Below are 16,235 nucleotides of genomic sequence, written 5' to 3' on the forward strand. Positions count from 1 at the left end.
TGTCTTGATCTGGATATTGACAGCTACATAGGAGTTTGCCAAGTGGAAGGAATGGCATGCCAGGGAGAGGAACAGCCCAGAAGGATGATCAGCCCAGTGTGTCTAGGAAGCAGCACCAGGACAGCCGGTCTCTAGGGGTGTGTCCCTGGCAGTAACTGAGAGGTACTGGGGGTGACAGAATCCCTCCGCATACAGCTCTTCCTCCATCTCTTCTCTGTGACCTTGGATGGGTTATTTCCCTAAGCCTGTTCTCTCATCTGCACAATGGAAATGATGTCCCCCACCTCAAAGGTCTGTTGCAATACCATTGGTGACATTAGGCACATACAGGTGTTTGGTGAATGTGAGCCACAGCTGGAGGCCCCAGTGCCCAGAAGCCTTCCTCGTAGGGAAATACAGCCAAAGTGAAATAACTGTTTTTTGTTTTTGTTTTTGTTTTTATTTTTTTGTTTTGTTTTGTTTGAGATGGAGTCTCACTCTGTCACCCAGGCTGGAGTGCAGTGGCCCCATCTCAGCTCACTGCAACCTGCACCTCTCGGGTTCAAGCGATTCTCCTGCTTCAGCCTCCCGAGTAACTGAGACTACAGGTGCCTGCCACCATGCCCAGCTAATTTTTTGTATTTTTAGTAGAGATGAGGTTTCACTGTGTTAGCCAGGATAGTCTCAATCTCCTGACATCATAATCCACCCACCTCGGCCTCCCAAAGTGCTGGGATTACAAGTGTGAGCCACTGTACCCAACCAAAATAACTGGTTTTTCTATTTAACATGAATCAGAGAACTGCCTATGGAGTCTCTGCTCAAAAGTCTAATCCTTCAGTGCTAATACCAACTCTGCCACTTCTTGGCAGCGTTTTGCCTCTCTGAGCCCTGGTGTCCTCACATTCTTCTTAGCCCCCCCAAGCAGGGATGGCAAGCCTCAATTTGTTTTAGGGATGAGGGATATGTACCCCGTCATGACCCCTGCAGGGCCAAACTCTTTTCCCCTTGGCTTTGGGGCTGCCAGCTTTGCCCTGCAAAAGCCCACAGGGCTTGGCACTCATGGCCTCTGCTCACCAATCCCCACAGGTGCAGTTTGGCTTCTGCAAAGCAAGTGACCACGCTCCCAGGAAATAAGAACCTTATCTCTCTCCTGTTCCTATAGATCTTCAGCAACATGGGAGAATGGGTTCCTTTTTTTTTTGAGATGGAGTCTTGCTCCATCGCCCAGGCTGGAGTGCAGTGGCGCGATCTCAGCTCACTGCAAGCTCTGCCTCCTGGGTTCATGCCATTCTCCTGCCTCAGTCTCCCAAGTAGCTGGGTAGCTGGGACTACAGATGCCCGCCACCATGCCTGGCTAATTTTTTGTATTTTTTTTTTTTTTTTTTTTTTAGTAGAGATGGGGTTTCACTGTGTTAGCCAGGATGCTCTCCATCTCCTGACCTCGTGATCTGCCCACCTCGGCCTCCCAAATTGCTGGGATTATAGGTGTGAGCCACCATGCCTGGCTCCTTTTAAGAGAGGGTCTCACTCTGTCACCCAAGCTGGAGTGCAGTGGTGTGAACATGGCCCACTGCAGCCTTAACCTCCTGGACTCAAGCATTCCTCCCACCACAGCCTCCCAAAATGCTGGGATTGTAGGTGTAAGCCATTGCACCCAGCCATGAGTTACCTTTTTAAAATGTTTCCTCCATTGCAAATTGGAGTCAGAGTGACCTGGCATTCCCTCCCTGCTCTAGACATCCACATGTTCATCGAGTTCATACTGGGGAGCCGGGAGGGAGGGAGAGAAGCATTTTCATTCTGTAGGCCTTTGTTTCTGAATCGGTAATTTAATATACAGGTGCCTTCTAAAGAATTGTGCTGCTGACAGTGTGGGCTCTGGAGTCAAACTGATCTGGACTCAAGTCTCAGCCTAGTTAGAAGCTATGTGGCCTTGGGCAAGCTGCATAACCACTCTGAGTCTCAACTTCCTTGTTCGTAAAATGAGAATGAAAAGAGCATCCTATTATGTTGGGGCAATAATAATAATATGGTTTGGGCTAGGTGTCAATGAACACCCTTCCAAAGCCAGCTGTGAGAGCTTAAAATAGCCCCTCACCCTCTTCAGGTCTCAGTGTTCCCAGCCCTGATAGTTCCAAGTGGCTCATGATGCCGTGGTCTGTTGAAGTTGTCCGAGGCAGTGGGGTCTCACATTTTCATCATGAGACAGAAGAACTCTGGGATCCTAATTCCCACTCAAGGGTCCACCCAAGAGAGATATCTCCTCCCTACCACTCCCCGCTACTGGGACCCCAACACACACTTGCCCTACCCCTGTGTTCCTCTCCCCATGCTACAGCCCAGAGGTCCCCCAGGCCCTTGCCCAGACTGGGCACGTGCTCTCAAAGTCACCATCCTCTTCTGCAGAGGTTGACAGCTCAGGAGATGTGAGCGCCCAGCCTGCAGGGGCTATGGGTGTGGCATGGGCACCCCAACACCTGCCTGTTTGTGTCTCTGCAGGTGAGTGGAGGGGCCTTCCCTGCGAGAAGTCAGAGCCGTGCCGGTGGGCAGGCTGGCTCCGCTGTTCTGCTCCAAGGATTACATGTCCTTCAAACGTCCCTGCCCCTGTAAGTTTCCTCCCTGCATCCTTCCGCCGCTTGGGGCCAGGCCAGGGCCGAGCTTGGAGTCGAGCTGCCGAGACCAGCTTGAGATGCTTGGCCAGAGAACTGCGGGGGTCCAACCAGAGGCTAATGTGGCATGCTGGGTGGGGAGAGGGCAACACGGAAGACCCCTGACCGTCTGCGAGATGCTCCCTGAAAACTGAAAATTGCACTTTGGCCCATTCTCCTGTATCAGCCCTTCCCAAAGTGTGGATCGGAGTTCCTCTGAGGGATGTTAATGGGATGACACACACCCACACACAAATAAAAGACTCCATGGCCAAGTAAGTGGGAAAAATGCTGGGGGAGTCATGTTAAGAAAGTTTTGCTCCTGAAGGACTTTCCTGAGCTTTTAATATGGTGATATGTGGCCGGCGTGGTGGTTCATGCCTGTAATCCCAGCCCTTTGGGAAGCCGAGGCGGATGGATCACCTGAGGTCAGGAGTTCGAGACCAGCCTCACCAACATGGTGAAACCCCGTCTCTACTAAAAATACAAACATTAGCTGGGCATAGTGGTGGGTGTCTGTAATCCCAGCTACTCAGGAAGCTGAGGCAGGAGAATGGTGTGAAGCGTGAACCCGGAAGGCGGAGGTTGCAGTGAGCCGAGATCACACCTTTGCACTCCAGCCTGGGTGACACAGCAAAACTCTGTCTCAAAAAAAATATTAATAATATGATGATGTGTGTTGTGAGGCTCCCATAGGTAAGAGAAAACCTGCTGCTCCTGTCAAACATTAACCACAAGGAATGTTTCATGGGATTGATGTTCCCCAGAACATACTTCTTGGGGTTTACTCTCCTAAGGAAACCCATCCCGAGCATCGCCCCCATGAAGTCCCTCATTCGCGGAAGCCGGTAGACGATCTTGCCCCTCAACAGTCTTCTCGTGGCTCCCTGAGGCCCATGAGTCCAAGTGATGGGCTCAGTCAGGGGTACCCCTGATGTCCAAGACTGCAGCCCCCTTGACTTCTCCCCTAGTCTCCACCTGCTCGACTCATGCCACCACCCTTGCCCCAGCGTCCCTTTCGTTTCTCCCATAGCAGCCACCTGCTTTCTTCCATGATGTTCCCTGAGCCCTCCCAAACCACCACCACTTGCTATAATTTGGGGAAACATGCATGACCACCCCGTCCCTTCTCCTTGATAAGTCAGGACTGTGAGTCTGTGAAATCAGGGACCCCAGCCTCAGAGGGGGACCCTCTCCGCTCTCCTGTGCTTCCTCTGGGTAATGCCTCCCCCGCTCGCCAATGTCTGCTCCAATCTGTGCCATTGATTACATGGATCACGGGATAGGGGGCCTGTCTTCCAAAAAGTCGAAGCCCTGATTGTTAAATCATTTGGATATCAAGGAACAGCTGCAGTGGGAGGTAGGGGAGGCTGACATGTCCCACCTGGGTGAGATCATCACCAGGCATGCCAGGGGGGATGAGCTGGCTGCGGGGTTCATTGTTCAAAGAGTGGTGTCCAGAGGGTGGCGGAGCTCGGCCTGGCTGCTGTGGGTACCCAAGGAGGGTACAGGTTATTTCCGATAAGAGCTGATAAGATTATTTCTAATGGATAGTACAGGCTCAATACATTGTTGTTACTGTTGTCACTGTGGCTGTGGCATGATCAGGAAAGGAAAGCCCACGTCCCAGGCCAGGAGAGGAGGCTGCTATTCATGGCACCCCAGAGCCCAGGGACACCTGCCCTGCAGAGCGCTGGGATGGTCACATTCTTGCTCCTATCTTCTGACCAGGCAGGAGCAGCCTGGCATGGAGAAGCCTGGGAAAAGTCAAGGCTGGGGATGCTGGGTGCGGAGGGCTTTCCAGAACCTTTTGAGGTGAACCCCAGGCCATTGGAAGCTGGGTCCGTCTCACTAACAGAGGCCATTCCGGCAGGGCAGCCCTCTGCGTATCCACCTCCTGAGGACTTCAGGTGTGGTCACCAACATTCTAGGCCATTTAGAAGCGGCTCCTGCACATCTCTGAATTTCCCCCTTCCCCAAAGACCCAATACCTAGCATGCAGTAAGCACTCAATAAATGTTTGTTGCGTGAATAAACACATAATTAAACACCTTGGAGGAGGAGCTAGAGGCCATTGGTCAGGGAGAAGCTGAAGACCCTGACTCTGCCACCAGATCCTTCCTTGACTTTGACCCAGACACATCTCTGAGACAAAGGGGTCCACCAAGCCCAGTGGATTCCAGGAGCTCAGGGCCGCTGCGAGGCTCCATGGAGGCTCTGTCATCGTCTCTGCCAAATTCTTCTCGCATTGTCCAGTCTGAACTTGTCCAAGAAGCACCCGCTGTCCCTTTCCAGTACCCACAGTTGGCTTCAGTCTGGCTCCAGTCTGGCTTGTACACTTGCACCCCAACATCCCATCGACTTCCGTATAGTTAAAGCCATTCCATAGTTTCCATTTCTCAGCTGCGTCTGACCCTGTTGGGTACTTACTTACTTACTCACTCACTTATTTATTTATTTATTTATTTATTTATTTATTTATTTATTTTGAGACGGAGTTTCACTCTGCCACCCAGGCTGGAGTGCAGTGTCATGATCTCGGCTCACTGCAGGCTCCGCCTCCAAGATTCAAGCGATTCTCCTGACTCAGCCTCCCGAGTAGCTGGGACTACAGGCACCCATCACCACACCTGGCTAATTTTTTGTGTTTTTAATAGAGATAGGGTTTCACCATTTGACCAGGTTCATCTCGAACTCCTGACCTCAGGTGATCCGCCTGCCTTGGCCTCCCAAAACTCTGGGGTTACAGGCATGAGCCACAGAGCCCGGCCCCTGTTGGGTGCTTCTGTTTGTGATGACTTCTCCTGCTTTGGGTTCCCTGACTCAGAGTCCTCCCCGTGTCCTCCAGCCAGCCGCTCGGACCATCTGACCTTCCATTGGTGGTCTCCTTTGGCGGTGGTAGAGGAGCGGGGATTCTCCCTGCACCTGCCCTGGGATGCTGGGCCCCCAGGGCCCCAGTGCAGCCCCCGCCCTTCTCGCTGTGCATGCCCCAGATCTTCTCATCCTCACTCTGCTTTCAGCTGCAGCCTCTAGGCCAGTAGCTTCCAACAGTCTTTCCCACCCTAGTTTCTTCCTGGGCTTTCGATTCCTTCTTCCTCCTGCTGTCTGTCTGCCTTGGGCAGCCCCCACCCCTAACCTGAGATTCAACCTGACCCAAACTGAACTCTTTGTCTTCCCCTGTAGGCCAGCTTTGCTTGATTTTGCTATATTGGTTTGGGGCGCCCTCCTATCATACATCCATCACTGCCAGCTGCCCAAGGACACCCTTGGGGTTCTGAATTGACTCAACACATTATCATTCTGACCTGACCCCATCTCAGCCCCCTTTTCAGACCTAATCTAGAAATTGCTCATTCATTAAGTCTCTTCTGCTTGTTCACTTGTTTGTGCCGCCAGTGGACGGTGAATGTCCAGGAAGCAGGGGCCATGCCTGCTGGATTCCCGGTTCACCCGCAGCACCGTGCTCAGTGCCTGGCACATAGGAGGTGCTCAGTATTTATTGAGCAACCGAACAAGCAAATGAGTCGAGATGAAGCAGATGCTTTGTGAGCAGCCTCCATGGCTCGCAGACCAGAGGCCCTCACATGGGTTATGGGAGGGATGCTGAACCCCGAGCACTCCGGACCCCCCAAAACAGACATAGGAACACTCAGGAAGGAAACCCGGAAATCCCAGGAGGGCACTCACATGGACACACACCCCTGTTTTTAACTCTTCATTCCAGATCTGGAGCTGTTGTGCATTTAGAAACATAGAGAATTGCTTTAACTTCCTTAGCCCCAAAAATGAGCTTGCCAGGTTCATGTGAAGATACTGAAGCCCCCACAAAATGGAAAAGTTAGAGCAGGAGCCCTAGCCTGTTCCCATTTGGGCTTCTCCGCCCCTCCTCCCTGCCAGCTTAGAAGAGTAGCCAGAAAAGTCTGCAGAAGGTAAAACAAGCCCAGACGTTTCCCAAGCAAGACCCTGCCCCCAGGAGTCAGTGCACGTGAGTCTGGAGAGAGTGAACAGCTATGCCCTCGGAGTGCAGCGTGGCAAGGCGAGTGGCGCCAGCCCACCTGTAACCCGGGCCTGCCAGCTTCCATGGCTGCAGGCCCTGGGGGAGCAGGCTTGTCCATCAGCCCCTCAGGAGTCGGGCGGGTATTAATCGGCCAGGCTGGGGTGACCCCTCCTAGGTATTGCTCACACCCCAACTTCCCCACCCCTCAATACCATCTTACTTTCAGGCATTTCAGCTCATCCCTGCCCCTCACAGAGATAGTGCCAGCAACTCTTATTAATCCCCTCTTTCAATTTGGCAGATGAGAAGACCAAGGCAGAGGGAGGAGACAAAAACAAGAAAGGGGGAGGCAGGCAAACCCTGATCCAGGGCAGCCCAGAGGGGTTTTGGCCAAGTGGCTGCAAGAGGGAGGTCAGTTTCTCTGCCTGCAAATGCCAGGCCTGTGAGCCATTTCCCAGCCTTCAGAGGACCTGCCTTAAGCACTGAGTGAGTAGGAGAACAAGCCTGGCTCTTCAGGAAGGCTGGAGGTGGAGGAGCCTTCTCCATCAGGCCCCAGCTGGAAAAGGTGGCCCAGGACTCCCCCAGGATGCAGGCTCCAAGAACAGATGCTTCACAACCTCTTTCTGCCACCGGCTGATGGCAGTTCCATGGAGCTCCCTGAGAGATGGGGCAGCCCGCCTCCCTCTGGCCTTTGGGAACAGATCTGAGGAAGGAGGGGTTTGGGAGCCCCAGAAGAGACTGAGTCTGTAGCAAAGCAGGAAGAAGAAGGGTGGAAGGTAGCATCTGATCATCCACAGAGAAGTCAAGTGGGGCTTGTCTCTGCTGGGCCCATGGTGGCTGCCTGCAGGCTGGCAGGAATTGCAGCCAGGCAGGGCCTCTGGGTGGGCTTGGGTCTCCCTTAGAGATGGTGTGATATACAGTGTGTGGGTTCCAGTGCAAAACCTGGCCCTGCTTATTATCAGCGGGAGCAAGCAGCCTAATTTCTAAAAACCTCAATTCGCTCATCTATAAAATAGAAATAACAATAGCACCCTTTTGGTTTCGTGCTCAAAATTGACATGCTACATGGAGAGTCTAGCTTGGTGCCTGGCACTGAGAAGATGCTCAAGAAATTTGAAAGTCTCGTCCTTTTAGCCACTTTCTCCCTACAGAAGTCTGTATTGAGGGACAGGGGGAAATAGAGAGAGATAGGGACTCTAGAGATGAATTTGGAGTTCAGACCAGATGTTGCTGTTTTTTGCTCTGCTTATTGTGACAGTTATTTCTGCAAAGACCTAGCTACCAGTAGAAGAAAGGACTTGAGGGCAAGGAGGGCAAACAATGGCACACACTGCAAAATTCACCACTTCCGTGTCCAGAGCAGACATCACTAATCAATTGTAGCAGTTTTTCCCACTGAGCCCGGAACACATGCAGACACTGCCCAATGATCTCTAGCCTGTGAAATGAAACCATTGTCCATCCTTTGCTGAAGTGTGACTTTGGAGTGGGCAAGGGGATAGAGGGAGTGACTTCAGCCAGTGCTCTGTCTCTGAGGGTTGCTGTGAGGATCAAATAATGTATCACAGGTGAAGGAATTACAAGGCCTTATGATCATTTCTTTGTGTGGCCTCCTTGCTTCCTTGAAGAAGTCCTGCAAGGGAGGGGTCAGTGCGCCCATTCCGCACATGAGGAAGCTGAGACTCAAGGAGATGAAGAAATTAGTCTAGATGGCACAGCTAGAAAATGGTGGGATCAGGGCTACACCCCAAGTGACTTTGTCCGGGGCTCAATTTTAGCCAAACCACAGCTGGAAAAAGGACAAAGGTGGAGCCAAATCTATTCCTTCATCGCTACAACAGGGGTGGGGAATCCACTCTGCCTCAGGACTTCACGGCCCCTGAACATCCTGGCTTCCCCTCCTCACAGTTCTCTGGTCCAGCGCAGAGTCTGACCCTAGTGAGTACTCAGCATTTGATAGCTCATCTTAATTTTATTGATAGCTCATCTTAATTTTCTTTTTTTGTTGTTTTTGTTTTTGTTTTTTGTTTTAATACAAACTCTTGCTCTGTCATCCAGGCTGGAGTGCAGTGGCACAATCTCAGCTCACTGCAACCTCTGCCTCCCCAGTTCAAGTGATTCTCCTGCCTCAGCCTCCCGAGTAGCTAGGATTACAGGTGTCCATCACCACGCCTGGCTAATTTTTTGTATTTTTAGTAGAGACTGGGTTTCACCATGTTGACCAGACTGGTCTTAAAACTCCTGGCCTCAAGTGATCCACCTGCCTCGGCCTCCCAAAGTACTGGGATTATAGGCATGAGCCACCACACCCAGCCCACTTATCTTAATTTTCAGTGCACAATCATATCATATTCAGGTCTCTGGCAAGAGGGCATTCAACCTGGCTGGAGCACTAAATGCAGTCTTAATAACAATAGCCCCAACTGTTGCAGAGCACTCTAGGCTGGCAAAGTGCTTGCATTTCACTGCCCCGCCTCCCTCCCCCCACCCCCCCGCCCCAGTGGTGAGCTCACTGTCCCTGGTGGCAGCCCTGCCTGACAGCAGCTGGGTGGCTCTTCTCCTGTGTCCACCATGCCCCGAGGAAGGGCTTCCTGAGCTCTTCCCCAGAGCTCCCTTTGTTCTCTGAACTTAAATTTTCCCCAATCTGATCCTTTCCTTTCCAGGTAGAGATGTCTCAAGCCCCTCCTTCCTGATCTCCCTCTAGGACAAAGGGCAAGTCAGGGCTGCAGGCCAGAGGAACATCAACCCCCATGGCTTTTAGAGGGGCTCTGAGGTTGTGGGTGGAGCCAGCCCATCACAGGTGGCTGGAGGCAGGTCCCCTCGGTGGTCCCTGCTGGTTACAGTGCAGGGGGAGGATGGAGGAGAGGAAGGCAGAGAGAGTGGGTGGCAAAGACCTAAGCCATCTGTGAAATTTGCAGTTGCTGGCAGGTCTTTCTGGGAACTGGGGCTTGAGGACACTGACTTGAGCTGTGTCTTTCTCACCAACAGCCCAGAAGAGGGTAACTGGAGCTGTGGTTTGGAGCACACAGACCTGAGTTTGAATCTTGCTCATGTCATTTGTGTACTACCTGACCTCCCTGAGCCTCAGTTCCCCCAGGTGTAAAATGGGAGTATCCTGGTGCTGTGAGAGTTACCATGAGGATTACCTGTCATGAGCAGAAGGTGGGGGCTTGAGCTAATATGTGCCAAATGCCTGGCACTGTGGTGGGAGCATTGCTGTCCTCCAGTTCAAGCTGGCCATGGGTTCCACAAGCCAGAAGGAAGCCTGAGGCTTGGTTATCTGCAATGTCACTCCATCATGGTTCCTGTTGTAAACTGTGGACAGTCATCCCTGATATCAGGCATCCTCTTCCATTCATTTATTCACTTATTCAACAAATATTAATTAAGCATATGCTACATGCTGAAACCTTTCTGGGTGCCAGGGTTACAGCCTTGAACAAAGCAAAGTCCCAGCTCTTATAGTGCTGACATAGCCAGAAGAGACAGACACAGACAAATGAATATCTAATATGTCAAATTGGGGAAGGAGTTACGAAGCCAAAAAAAAAGCAGAGTGAGGTGATGGATCAGGACATAGGCTCGACAAGAAGGTAACACTGGAACAGAAGTTGCTAGAAAGAGGAGAGGGAGCCATACAGGTGTCCAGAGGAAGAGGGTCCAGGCAGAGGATTCTGAATCAGGAGTAGGTTTGGCTTGATCCATCAACAGCACGAAGGCCAGGGTGTCTGAAGAGGAGGAGAGGAAAGGTACCAGAAGCAGTAGGGACCAGATGATGTAGGGTCTTGGAAGCCATGGGAGGACTTTGGCATCTAATCAAGCAGTCATTGGAGGGGTTTGAGCTGAGAAGGGACCTGATCATCCTGGTTGTGGTAGAAGAGGCTAGAGGAGGACCCAGCTGGAAGCAAGTAGACCAGTTAGGAGGTTAAGACAGTGGTCCAGGCCAGGTGGCTCATGCTGTAATCCCAGCATTTTGGGCGGCCGAGGAGGATGGATCACCTGAGGTCAGGAGTTCAAGACCAGCCTGGCCAACATGGTGAAATCCTGTCTCTACTAAAAATACAAAAATTAGCCAGGTGTGGTGGTGCGCACCTGTAATCCCAGCTACTCAGGAGACTGAGGCGTGAGAATCGCTTGAACCTGGGAGGCGGAGGCTGCAGTGAGCCAAGATGGTGCCACTGATCTGTAGCCTGGGTGATAGAGTGAGACTCTGTCTCAGAAAAAAAAAAAAAAAAAAGAAAGGACAGTGGTCTAGGTGATGACAATGGTACCTTGGACCAGGAGGTTCACAGTGGAAGTGTCAATATGGGGTCAGATTTGAAGGTGAAACTGGATTTGGGGTGGATGAGAAGGAAGGGGTCAAAAAGGACAGTGTCTGGGGCTTGAAATGCGAAGGACTGAGCTGCCATTTGCTGAGATGGGGAATATTATAGTCAGGTTTGGTGGGGGACTGTAAGTCAAGATGCAGTGTTTTGACATGTGGTATCTGAGATGCTTTGCAGGCATTGGAGTAGAGATACAGGGCAGACAGTTGGGTACATGAATGTGGAGTTCAGAGAAGAGTCTGGAGCTGGGGATGTAAATTTGGGGACTGTCAGTGTGTGAATGCTGCTCAGTGCTGTGAAGTGGGATGAGATCACCCAGGGAGCGAGTGGGAATGTGGGGAAGGGAGGGGTCGAAAGACTGAGCCTTGGACTGGTGAAGGGCAAAATGATTTCTGTATTTAGAAGTCTTGCCAAGGAAAGCATGATGCCCTGGGTCGTCACCCATGGCACCCCAAAACCAAGTGCACTGGGGGAGGGATTTTCCTACTAACAGGAATGAGTAAGGACATTTCTGTTTCTCTGCCAAGGGCTACCCTAAATTAGCTACCCTGACGCTCAGCTCTGCCTGCATCTGGACCTGTGCCCAGGTGATTGGGAAAGCCTGGTTGTCCTCTGCAGGCATCACTGCAGAAGCATACAGCCTACATGCTTCAAAGACAAGAGAGAGGAACCCAGCCAGGTGAGGTGGCTCACACCTGTAGTCCCAGCCTTTGGGAGGCCAAAGCAGGAGGATCAGTTGAGCTCAAGAGTTTGACACCAGCCTGGGCAGCATACCGAGACCCTGTCTCTACAAAAAAATTTAAAGATTAGCTGAGCATGGTGGTACATGCCTGTAGTCCCAGCTACCCGGGAGGCTGAGGTAGGAGGATGACTTGAGCCCAGGAGTTCGAGGGTGCCTTCATACTGGGTGACACCTGTGTCCCCTAGGAATGGGCCTAAGGAAGAGGATTGGAGGCGAATGTGGCCTAATGTAGTAACAACAGCAAGAGCTAAGAGACCCAGGTTTGAAAACCACTGGAGCAAACGTATTTCAATCATCTGAGCCTTTGTTTTTTCACCTGTAAAATTGGATCATCAGACCTGGTTTCCAATGTGACTCTGAGAGTTTGGTGAACACATGGGTGCTCAGTGAGCATGTGTTCTTTTCTTTCTTTTTCAGAATGTTAATCCTACAGTGACTGTTGCAGAACTAACTCAGTCTTCCCTGCAGGATTCTACCCAGACTGCCCAGGGAGAGAACATATCTTCTCTCTCCCTTCCCTACCAACCCCAGGTTGGTGTTGAGAGGCAGCTTGGCAGGGCGGCCCACCTGCATTTGCCAAGTTCCAGCAGGGGCCAGCCAGGTGCCAGCTTTGTACCTGACCCCATTACAAGCACCTGATGGGGTAACTCAGGCAAATAGATTCTCCTTACCTCATAGGTTGGTTGCAAGAGGTCATCTGCCAAGGCTGTGAGTCTTACCCTGGGGCTCTACCCTAACTGTCTCACACTACAGGTGTGGAAACTTAGTCCAGAAAGGAATGGGACCAGGTCACACAGTATGTTCATGGCTGAAACTTCAACCTCCCATCCTGAGTCCACGTAAGGTGCTCTTTCTACATAAATGTGGAAAATGCCCCAGGAGGGAGCCTGCTGCTCTGTTCTCAGTGAAGATGCAGAGGAGAAGCCCTCTTTGGAAAGTAAAAAGACAAATGTTGTCACAACCCGGTCCCTACCGGCCACTTAGGAGGCAGTGGACAGTCATACTAGCAAAAGTTTCCCCTCCTGCCTGTTGTAATCCCTCCCCTGTAGGCCCCAAGACATCAGGAGAATCTCTGAACATCTATAGCAAGAACTGAGAATTCCTTTTCTAGAGAGATGCTCTAGGCATTTTTTTTTTTTTTTTTTTTTTTTTTGGTAGAAATACCAGCTCACAAGAGCCAATAGCTAAATAAGCAGGAGTTTCATGAGCCAGTTGCTAAATCACTGGTAACTTGAAATTCACCACAGTGAAAGTGTTGACACTGGAAAATGACAAACGGTACAAATCGGGATTTTTTTTTTCTTTCTTCCTTTCCTTTTCATTTTTTCCTGAAAGCTGGTTTGCCAGCATACCACTAAATATAGCATACATACGGAAAAGTGCACCAACCATCGGTGCAAGCTCAAGGAATGTTCACAAACTGAACACACATATCAAGAAACACGGCTGGGCGTGGTGGTTGACGCGTGTAATCCCAGCACTTTGGGAGGCCGAGGCAGGCAGATCACCTGAGGTCAGGAGTTCGAGACCAGCCTGGCCAGCATGGCAAAACCCCATCTCTACTAAAAAATACAAAAATTAGCTAGGCATGGTGGCGGGCACCAGCTACTTGGGAGGTAATCCCAGCTACTTGGGAGGTTGAGGCAGGAGAATCTCTTGAACCCAGGAGGCAGAGGTTGTGGTGAGCTGCTATCATACCACTGCACTCCAGCCTGGGCAACAGAACGAGACTCTGTCTCAAAAAAAAAGAAAGAAAAAAGAAAAGAAAGGAAAAAGAAAGAAAGAAAAGAAACACATCCTTGGCCAGGCTCAGTGGCTCATGGCCTATGATCCCAACACTTTGGGAGGCTAAGGCAGGAGGATTGCCAGAGTCCAGGAGTTCAAGGCTTCGGTGAGCTACAATCTTACCACTGTACTCCAGCCTGGGTAACAGAGTGAGACCCTGTCTCAAAAAAGAAGAAGATAAACACATCCTTACTTGCAACTTAGAACTCCCCTGATGTGTCCTCCCAGTCACTATCCCATGTCAAGGGTAATCATTAACTTGACTTTTGTCACCGTAAATTAGTTTTGCTTATTTTTGCATTTTATACATATGGAGTTGTATGTTTTCCTTCAGGACTGGCTACTTTTGCTCAGTATTATATTGTGAGATTCACCCATATGAGTGCACCACTGCGCTCCAGCCTGGGCAACAGAGCAAGACCTTGTCTCAAAATAAAATTCAGATTTTAAGTTAACTAAAATTTAAAAGATCACTCATGGGCCAGGCACGGCAGCTCACACCTGTAATCCCAGCACTTTGGGAGACCAATGTGGGCAAATCACCTGAGGTCGGGAGTTGGAGATCAGCCTGGCTAACATGGAGGAAACCCTGTCTCTACTAAATATACAAAATTAGGTGGGCATGATGGCACACGCCTGTAATCCCAGCTACTCGGGAGGCTGAGGCAGGAGAATTGCTTGAACCCAGGAGGCAAATGTTGCAGTGAGCCGGGATCGCACCACTATACTTCAGTCTGGGTGACAGAGTGAGACTTTGTCTCCAAAATAAAAAATCACTCATGAAACAATTGAAAGTTTTTCAAAAAGATTATATTTTTTCAAGATAAAAAGGTACCTCCAATACTTTAAAGTATCAGCAGTGATCCCAATAGTTCAAGGACTATTATGAGTACATATGGCTGTTATACACACACAATATGTCACCAACACACTCTAAACACTGAGAATAGAGCACCGTGGCATTGCTCCCATATTATTCTTCCGAGGGAGTAGGATGATCAATTACACCTGCAATACTAGTGTGCTGGCATGTCTACCAAGTGTAAAATCCAATTATCTAAAATAATACGATGATCAAATTCCCAGACATTATGTAATTTATAACTGAATTTGTATGTTCAGAAACCTGGGGAGTGCTCTTTAAATTCCTTCAAACTAGAAATTATCCTGAGCATTAAATAAAAACACTGAACTAAATAGTGTAACCACAAGAATGGCTGAAGTTCAGTATCTGGCTTAACAAATGTTTACCTATCATTTCAATATCAATTTTAGCTCAATCTTAGCACATCCAAGGTTTCTCCGGCAGTGGGGCTTATTTTTCAGTGTGCAAGAATAAAAGCCCAGCTCTACGCGATTGTCTTATTACGAGAGACGTGGGGATGGCGAGCTGATGAAACACAGGCAGGAGAACATAGGTGCTCACAGCACTTTCCCTTTGTCTGACATTGGCTTTGATTGGCTTTGATTTAGAATAGAATGCAAAGACACGTAAAAGCTAAATGAGGGTCTATTTCTAAGTGTACTGCAATAACCAAGACCTGTACTTCAACTGCAAAAATCTTTGCAGGGTAGGTCTGGATGGGGTGGCTCACACCTGTAATCCCAGCACTTTGGGAGGCTGAAACGGGAGGATTGCTTGAGGTCAGGAGTTTGAGACCAGCCTGGGCAACATAGCAAGACCCTGTGTATACAAACAAAATTTTGAGATTAGCCAGGTGTGGTGGTATACAACTATAGTCCCAGCTACTTGGAAGGCAAAGGCAGGAGGATCGCTTGAGCATAGGAGTTCGAGGCGGCAGTGAGCCATGACTGTGCCACTGCACTCCAGCCTCCAGCCTGGGTTACTGAGCAAGAAGACCTTGTCTCAAAAAAAGAAAAGAAAAAGAAAAAATGTTTTCAGGATGAGAAGTATTCAAGGGACACCTATACTGAAGCATAGGTGAGCAGAGGTATCAAAGGCACTGATAATATGAGTCATCATTAAAAGACAGTCTAGGTAAATATCACACATTTCCATTCAGCAGCTGCTGCGGCTGCATAGTTTGAACTGAAAAGGAATCCTGTGGGGGCTTTTCACTTATCACTTATTTGAAGAAAGGCTGTTTTAGGTGCCCTCATTGAACACAAGGCCTAGGTTTCAAAATTAGTTTTCCAGTATCATCACCAGACATATTATACTCTGTTAATACTGTTTGACACTGAACTGCTATAATTGATGGTGCAACTACTCTCTTATGTATCCAGCAAAGGACAAACCTATTAGAGTGAAAAGCTAATCATGAAAAAATGGATGATTCCATAAAGACATGAAGAAGGAACTCTTTGTGTCTGGGGATCTATTAACCACTTCCAGGCACCTGTACAGACAGATCCCTCCATGAGAAACATTCTCCAGTGTCCTGGGGCAGGTTGCAAATAATGAATATATTTAGAGAATCTTCTTTCAAAAATCTTTCACTTGTTCCAGCCATGTCCTTGACCTTGACCCTGGACGCCTCAGTCCCTGTGCAGGCCCTCAGCCCTCCACCACTTTGCAACCCAAACTCCAACCAGAGTTTTTTATTTTAATATAGTCCGATGTATCCATTTGTAAATGGTTAGTATCTTCTGTGTCCTGTTTAAGAAATGCAAGGTCGTGAAGATGTTCTCTGATGTTTTCCACTTCAAGTTTTACTCTTTTGTCTTTCACATTTAGTTCTGTGTCTAGGAAATGTCTTTAAATTTTAACTATTTGATTGTCATGTATTAGGCAC

The 16,235-nt window shown here is 49.6% G+C and overlaps 1 protein-coding gene across 4 annotated transcripts in view; it reads left to right on the forward strand.

Moving 5' to 3' along the window:
• The window catches only part of BEAN1 (brain expressed associated with NEDD4 1), a 71,441-nt gene that overhangs the window by 8,952 nt on the left and 46,254 nt on the right, over window positions 1-16,235 (forward strand). For 2 of the 4 annotated variants that reach the window (XM_028841087.2, XM_077984090.1), the window contains exon 2: window positions 2,482-2,588. The exons of 1 other annotated variant lie outside the window; for it this stretch is intronic. In XM_028841087.2, coding sequence (XP_028696920.2) covers window positions 2,564-2,588 — 25 coding nt within the window. In that variant the 5' untranslated portion in view covers window positions 2,482-2,563. Of the gene's footprint in view, window positions 1-2,481; window positions 2,906-16,235 lie in introns of all 4 variants that reach the window. One more of the 4 variants, XM_077984091.1, reaches the window with a different exon arrangement.

This window comes from Macaca mulatta, chromosome 20 (genome assembly GCF_049350105.2).
Source record: "Macaca mulatta isolate MMU2019108-1 chromosome 20, T2T-MMU8v2.0, whole genome shotgun sequence".
Taxonomy (NCBI): domain Eukaryota; kingdom Metazoa; phylum Chordata; class Mammalia; order Primates; family Cercopithecidae; genus Macaca; species Macaca mulatta.